The following is an 8,980-nucleotide window of genomic DNA, read 5'->3' on the forward strand; positions in this document are numbered from 1 at the left end:
TGCCTTTATATATTTACGTTACCTGAACGTCTCTGCGTGTTTTTATTACCAGACAGATCATAATCTCAATTTTAGGATTATTATTGACAATATAGTATTTATAAACAAGATTACGTAACGATATGAGATATCTACTAAAATTATTCGTACTTCTAGTGACCATAGAGCAGGTCGCTGTCTATCATAGACTTAGCCGTTTAGCATTTCATAGGAGAAATTTAATGTATTCTTGGGTTAAATACGAGACTGTTCTTTAGTTTAAATCATTTTTTTTTTGGTTTGTATGATTACATTATATGACCGGCTGTGATGATATGGGCATGTTATGCGGAGGTGTGAGGACCATGTTGTGTGGAAGGTATTGAGCATGGACGTGGATGGATATAGAGGTAGGGTACGTAATGAAACGATGGATGGATTGTGTGAAAGAAAATATCGTTAGAAAGAATGTTACTGTTAATGGACGTGAGATGACGTCCGACAGAGAAGTATGGAAGAAGAAAACATGCTGCGACGATCCCAAGTAAAAATTGGGATAAGGGCAGGAGGATGATGATGATTACATTATAAAAAATTTTTTATTCTCTTATTAAAACTACTTTTTTTATTATTTTATAAATTTGGTGGTAGGGCTTTGTGTAAGCTGGGTAGGTACCACCCACTCATCGGATATTCTACCACCAAACAGCAGTACAGCAGTATTGTTGCGTTCCGGTTTGAAGGATGAGTGAGCCAGTATAACTACAGGCACAAGAGACGTAACATCTTAGTTCCCACGGTTGGTGGCGCATTGGTGATGTAAGTAATGGTTAATATTTCTTACAACGCCATTGTCTATAGGCGGTGGTGACCACTTACCACCAGGTGGCCCAATTGCTCGTCCGCCTACTGATATCATAAAAAAAATTTTTAACTGCAAAACTAAAATGGAATACAATGTAGTATTGACATTTGTTTAGATTAAAATACAGTTCAATAGACTTAATAAAGCCATTGTTTTATTGCGTTCAAGGATTCGACAACACTATTCAAATGTTAAAATTTATTTTGACGCTGAGGAAATCCAATTACTGGTACATAGTGTGCGGATTTGTTCGGCATATAAAATTTCAATGCATTTTAGACAAACGCAAATTTGTTTATAAGAGTTTTTCAGTTTTGCCATCCTGAATTTGGTACGCTAGGCAAACAATGATAATGTCCTAGCCTAGATGACTGAACAGTTGTGCAAATATTGTACATGTGCGTGCAAACAAAGTTGCAATTTATTCCTCACTTCATATTCTGATTGACGATTGGAAGCGCTGTTTTTCCAATGGATAAAAAATCAATGACATGGAGGCAAAATATGAAAAAAAAAATGATATTGTTATTTTTAGTTACAACACATTAATTAAATATCATTATAGGACATTTCTTTTGTTTAAATTTTATATCATGCTTGGCGTTGAAATGTAAAGTGACTGTCAGTAAATAACAAAACAACATTACGAAATTAACAGCATGTAAATTTCCCACTGCTGGGCTAAGGCCTCTTCTCCTATTGATGAGAAGCATATTCCACCACGCTGCTCCAATGCGGATGGCGGAATACACATGTGGCAGAATTTCGTTGAAATTAGACACATGCAGGTTTCCTCACGATGTTTTCCTTCACCGCCGAGCACGAGATGAATTATAAATACAAATTAAGCACATGAAAATTCAGTGGTGGTAAATAAGAAATATTTAACATTCCCTACATCGCCAATGTGCCAACGTTGGGATCTAAGATACACTACATCTAGTTACACTAGCCTTCAAACCGGAACACAAAAATAGTTAGTATTGCTGATTGGCGGTAGTATTTGACAAGGGTGTAAACCGCATTGGAGCTTCGAGTCCGAACCTACTCCTTGAGAGAAAAGGCTTTAGTCCACTACTGGAATATTTTCAAGACAATTTTGATGATTTATATATTATTATGTTGGTAAATAACTGTAAATAGAGGACAGCTCTTTCAATAAAGTATACTTTCTGAAACGATATGTGCCTTTATATACATATATATAAAACCCTAGCACCTAAAGGTATATATACTATATATGTACAATTTGTATGAAATTTAAAATGGAGTATAACATTTTATATTTAAACTATACACATACATAAAAGCATTATATATTAAGCATTATATTCATTACATTTCTATTTTTTATTGATAAACGCTTGTTGTATTTAAATTACATTTAAGACTTTTTTGAGAGCCTTTAAAAGATAATTAATTAAGTGTCTATCCGATATTTGATATAATGAAAGATATCAAAGTCGTTTTCAGAGAAATTTCGTTTCATTTCTCGCTAATTATAACTAATTGATCAATTTCCCTAGAAAAATTGCGTTGAAACCAACATTTCCTACTAGAGGTGCTTCTAATTTGTTGCATAGTTAACATACAAGTTACATGTTAACTGTGTCGTTCTTTTGTTTTATTTATTCATTTCGTTATAAACAATCTGCGCTATTCTTAAATCTTGAAATAAAGCTTGACTTTGCTTGTAAAAAACTTTAAAAACTTCACATAAATATCAACAGCAACTGTACCAAGTATTACGTTAAACAGAGTAAGGTATTAAACACGATCTTTTTTTTAATGAAACATAGAAAAAAAGGTCCAAGATCCGAATTAGTATTATATATTTATTAAGAAATTGTTTAACTTTCATCGAAGCAATTAAATTCTTAAAATAACTAAAATTATTATTTAAAAAAAAATAGCAATTGGTTTTATTTTCATGTAAAACCCATAGTATGTCGGAAAAAAACGAAAGTCTTAATTGAAATTTCTCACTTTTAACATAAAAGTAATTTTATTAAAACAGCAAAAGGGTTTTGAAAGTGAAGAATAAAATGACTGAATTCGTCTTTTTATTTAGTATAAAATAACACTTCAATCTATAAAACCTCGTTCTTTGATACGTCACTGGAGAAATTTGTTGGTACCGTCCAAGAACAAATTTTCGTGCTATTGAATAATCAATGTTTTTTTTTTTTATATAATCTTTCGATTGAAAAGTTGTAAAATAATTCAAATTATGATAGCCCGCGTACCATATCAACTAAACCTAATCATGTCAACTTAAACAAATGTATATGAAAACATGTCGATTTATATATGACGACCTCCGTGGTCGAGTAGTGTGTATACCGGTTTTCATGGGTACGCCACTCTGAGGTCCCGGGTTCGATTCCCGGCCGAGTCGATGTAGAAAAAGTTCATTAGTTTTCTATGTTGTCTTGGGTCTGGGTGTTTGTGGTACCGTCGTTACTTCTGATTTCCATAACACAAGTGCTTTAGCTACTTACATTGGGATTAGAGTAATGTATGTGATGTTGTCCAATATTTATTATTAAGTTTATATATATTATAGTCTAAGTATAAAATGAACCTGCAACTCCGCGCAATTGCACCCGTATTAAGCGTCGCTGCTCCTTAAATATAGTCTACCACATATATACTGATATAATAAATGCGGAATTCACTTAATTAGATATTAATGCTTGAACCCAATGTAAGGACATCGGTAACTTTTTTATACCTAATATCTACGACCTCCCCAAACACGCAAGCTAAACGGCGGGCGTAAATTATTTACGTGCTACCTGTCTACCGTAAAAATATTTTTTCAAAACCGACTGACTGATTGATCCTGAAACGACGCGTTAAAACAAACTATTATAAACTATTGACAAGATTTTCTTTTTTTTTTTTTAATACTTTATTGACCACCACAAAGTTAATGGGACAAAAGGCGGACTTAATGCCTGAAGGAATTCTCTGCCAGTCAAACTTTACGTCAAACAGAAAACCATTTATGTATTTAATAAAAATAATTAACCAAAATGGCTTTATTATTTAATAGCTTATAGCAAAAACTAGCCAAGTGACGTTTTAATTTTTTGGTATTGAAAGAATATCGGGCGGAATCGTTACGCTTTCACGCCAGCCCCAGGGCACTATATTCAATTATTTACCAGATTTTAATTCTCGCGGTGCTTGAGTAAATTTTTGACACGGAATTATAGATTTTTCACGTATCAAACGCGAAAATAATTAACAATAATAGCAGCTTAATAACTGTTTCAAATAAAATGAAATACGGATTAGCTTTTTGTCATTTCGTCGAAAATAATAAAAGGCTAAATATCTACACTTGTATTACGAAAAAAATGTTTCATGGCCTTCGGCGCCATGCAGATTTATGAGTACGTGACTTCCCAAGAATTTAATAGTTCTCCGGGAATAAACTAAATAATAGCAGAGTATAATTTTGCTCAGTAACGATCTTTAATATTTAGGTTAGTAAGTAATGTTCATAAGGTTTTTTTATGTTAAAAAATATGTGCAAAAATACTAGATTGAAGGCGCAATGAAGGCATAAGGCCTAAAACTTCTCGAAAGGAAAGGAGGCCTTAGTCAACAGAGGGGCACTAACAGGTTGTTAATTAAGTTTACTTTTTATTTTTGTCCCTTTTATCAGAAATTAATTGTTATGAACGAAAACAAAAATACAAAGTATACTTCAGATTCTATTTTCTTAAAACTCTGCATATTTTGTAATGCAAAAAATACGTCTAAATGATCTTTTGTGTTGACAAGAGGTAGGTGGAGTTGCGATTTCTCAATACTTTCAATAGAGATGGAAGTAACTCCAAGGAAAATATCCATAATGATATTTTTCTGAGCTATTGCAATTTGTCGATTTAATTATGGAATACAAAGGTTCAGTCTCCTTGTAAAATAATTTATTTAACGTCATGAAGTTATTTAAAGCTCCGTTATACCAGTTTACAATTTTCATTATAAATGTATTAATTATTAACCAAATATAACACAAAGCTATTGCGTCATGTCTTTCCTTTCGTTTTTGAATCTTAGGCGTTTAAATTATAATGTTAAAATAATATTACACAGCTTTTTATTTGCGAAAACTGCTTAAATTATATCTGTTTTTTACTTTCGTAAATCTGTATATCGTATTACAAAAATCAAGCGATAGTACCTTTCAATATTATTAATTTAAACGCAGGCTTGAAGTTATAATAGATAGATACCACAGTGTTTGAGGGGTTAAATGTGCAGCTATAGATAGCTGGCATCAACTGTTTTAAAATTGGTTACCACAGTGTTAGCTGAAATTGGGATAATTCTGGATAATAAATATTTGTTAATAAATTGAGTTATTAGAGTAACTATAGGCATGATCGATATATCTTAGCTATAATATAATACACTTCACGGTTTTACCCACGTTAATGTTCCTGTTTCGCGCCCGTGGGCCGTAGCCAATAGCCGATAATCTTCGTCAAGGATTGGGCTATTAAATGCATAAATATTGACTGGTAGTTCTAGAGATTAGCGCGTCAAACAAAAAACTCTTCAGCTTTTTTGTATATTCTGTACCAATTTCCAATAGCAATCTAGAGATTATAATCAAGAGAAAGAAAGTTCTGGCAATCAGATATTATATTATTGTAGGAATCCTTATAAAACAAATGAAATATCCCATTTTTGTAAAAGTATTGTATGTTGTCGTTGTTTAAGATTAAAAAATGGATATAATACCGAACATATATAAATGGATCGCTTTTATAAAACCAAAAATCAAAATCAAAATATACTTTATTCAAGTAGGCTTTTACAAGCACTTTTGAATCGTCATTTAACAAACTATTTAAAGTAAAGCTACCACCGGTTCGGAATGTAGATTCTACCGAGAAGCATTAGCATTAGCAGCCCGTAAATGTCCCACTGCTGGGATAAAGGCCTCCTCTCCTTTGAGGAGAAGGTTTGGAGCATATTCCACCACGCTGCTCCAATGCGGGTTGGCGGAATACACATGTGGCAGAATTTCGTTGAAATTAGACACATGGAGGTTTCCTCACGATGTTTTCCTACACCGCCGAGCACGAGATGAATTATAAACACAAATTAAGCACATGAAATTTCAGTGGTGCCTGCCTGGGTTTGAACCCGCAATCATCGGTTAAGATGCACGCGTTCTAACCACTGGGCCATCTCGACTCCTACCGAGAAGAACCGACAAGAAACTCAGGTCTCTCAGAGGTACCCCAGTATATGAGAACTTTAACCGAGGATTACGGGTTCAGTTCCAGTCAAGCACTACTGAATATTCATTTGCTTAATTTGTGTTTATAATCAAACAGTCGGTGGACAAAGTAACACATCGTGATGAAATTTGCAATTTCCTGTATGGAATTTTTCAACTTGTGAATCCAACAATGCGCATTGGAGCAGTGTCGGGGAATAAACTAAAATTCTCCTTAACATTTATAAATACACTTATATATTACCAGCTACCCGCCCTAGTTTCACAAGGGTTATTCTTCTATAAAATGCATGTAAAATAAAACTTCCTCTTTAATCGATTATATTGGTGACCGCATAAAAATCCCTTGCAATTGGTTTTATACTATTATGTAGAAATTATTTTTCCTTTGAAGTATAACTTAATTTAAATTATTTTTATTGAAAGAAGTTCTGTTTCACATTGAACTTAACAGTGGAATAGGACTTTGCTCAATAGAGGGCTTACTGGCAGTTATTTATACAATCAGTATATGTTTATTTTGTCAAAAAATCACTGCGGTCCAGGCCGCGGTTGCAGGCGAAAGTGAACAAATAAAGCAAGATTATCAAAGTGAATTCCTCGCTAAAACAATGTCGACTTTTTAAGTTTCTACCACTCTAATAAATTGAAAAACAACTTTGTTAAAAATTTTACCTGAAATATTTGAAGCATCTACGGTAAAAAAAAAATCCAAAATTAAATAAAATTAGAAAGCCTTATGTGAATTTTACTTTTATTATAAATTACATATTGGCTATGATGAATTAAGTTTGGTTTAATTAATAATTATTAAGGATTTTATTTAGATTGGCAAACTTCACTATAATTTCATATTTATTAATATACAAATAGATAATACAATATATATATAATTATATATGTATATAATACATACCCTAACTAGTTTATAAATTTTATATTTCAATCATTTATAAACTTGAATATGTACAAGATTAAACGAATGTCATACAAGCGTGGAGTATGTGTAAAATTTTATTAAAATCTATAAATTTAATAAAATATAATATACGCAACTAATTTACTAACAACCCGTCCCGACTTCACACGGTTGCAATATATTACCTAATATCGAAAATAATATCCTATAGCACTCACGAATAACGTAGATTTCTACCAGTAATTTCATTTTTATCTACATACAAACAGATTTTATCTCTTTAAAATATTAACATAGATTTTTCCAACAAGGAAAAAAATAGTTACCGAATTTTTTGTTGGTTCTCATCGGAATATAAAATATTACTTAAAGTTACTCTACTTTTAATTAAATCTTGTAAAATAACTCTTCAAAAGTATTCATACTTTAATTAAGTATATGTCATATTTTTAATCTGTAATTCATTGCACTAAGATAATTTAAAATTAAAAAAAAAACTATAAACTATCCTAGTATATTATGAACATATATTAATTAATATATATATCATTCTCAAAACAAAATTCGACTTAATTATATTCGGATGCAATCGGAAGAACAATGATAAAACAAAAGAATCTTTAGTAAACATGTTTTTTATGATAACAATTGATAAGAGATCGTTACCCGAATTATGAAACAGTACACAAAATAAATATGTGTATTAGTTAAGTGGAACAGTTATTTTTTTTTTGTGACAAATTTAACATAAACTACTTTTTATTATTTGAATAGGACATTCAATTTAAAAATCAAATAAAGATACACTTCACATAGATTAAAAATAAATAAGTTTATGATCTTGTTTTTTTTTTTTAACTAACTAGATTGTATAAATCGTATTTTAAGGAATTCGCTGCCAAAGTTGAATTTCAGTTTTTATGCATATTTTGTACGTAACTTTAACTTTAATTAGAATATAAAACAGATAATTGTTATATTAGAATCACACTAATATTTGTTGTTTTTTTAGAAAATTCAAAAAATTGATTTTGTTGAAATTTATGCAGATACAGCATAAATATTTTATTTAGATATATTTAAAAAAATAAAAATAAAAACTTCTTTCAAAATATGTAGATAAATAAGGAACACATAATACGAAACTCTTCACGAAATTGAAACGTAAAAAGTATATATTAAAAAGTTGTCAACTAACCGGCTAGTGCGATCGCGATCAGGGCGGCTGCGGTCGGTCTCATCGTGTCGTCGAGTGCCGCACGGAGCCTCCGAGTCCGCCTTATAGCAAGGGTGCGCCGCCCTACGCCTCCGTAGTACGTAAACGCGCACAACAAATGCAAATGTTGCTATAGACAAACGTTTATTATTTTTTTTCGAATATTACAATTAATTTTAAATACGTAGAATTATATTATTTGTTTTTTTCCAAAAAATAAAGTAATGGGGTTTGATGTACAGATTTGCTTTGGTAAGCTACGTTTTTTTTAATATTTTTATTGGCCGTTTATCCTAATACCTTAGTATAGATATTTTTTTTAATTTCATATAATCCACATCTTGACGTGTAAAATTATATTTTAAGGACGAAAATATATATGTTTAGTGTATCGAATACAGTATACTTCCTTAATAAACAAATTTATTTGTTTAAGAAATTAAGAGTTATCTCTTTACACAGTTTATGAAGACATACGTGAGTCATGGGAAATACATGTTTATTTTAAAATCGTGTAAACTCATTACATTGTAATCTGGTTTATTGTTCTTAATTTTTATTTAAAAACTGTTTTTAAATAATAATTAAGTCCCGGCTTCGGGTCGAATAACGGTATATATAAAACGCTTTTACCATAATATATTTTTATGAATATATTTTAATATCATGATATTATATCCCATTGGTCCGTCCTCTTGGACACTCAATTGGTCGATATATTTTTTCCGGTATCTA

At 31.1% G+C, this 8,980-nt stretch overlaps 1 protein-coding gene across 1 annotated transcript in view; it reads right to left on the reverse strand.

The window, feature by feature from the left end:
* Positions 1–8,731, reverse strand: part of LOC125068962 — a 31,320-nt gene extending 22,589 nt beyond the window's left edge. Inside the window, exons 1-2 of the mRNA XM_047678368.1 lie at positions 8,723–8,731; positions 8,228–8,375 (exon numbers count right to left, since the gene is read on the reverse strand). Coding sequence (XP_047534324.1) covers positions 8,228–8,375; positions 8,723–8,731 — 157 coding nt within the window. The remainder of the gene's footprint in view (positions 1–8,227; positions 8,376–8,722) is intronic.
* Positions 8,732–8,980: the final 249 nt, after the last annotated feature.

This window comes from Vanessa atalanta, chromosome 14, assembly GCF_905147765.1.
Source record: "Vanessa atalanta chromosome 14, ilVanAtal1.2, whole genome shotgun sequence".
Classification (NCBI taxonomy): Eukaryota; Metazoa; Arthropoda; class Insecta; order Lepidoptera; family Nymphalidae; genus Vanessa; species Vanessa atalanta.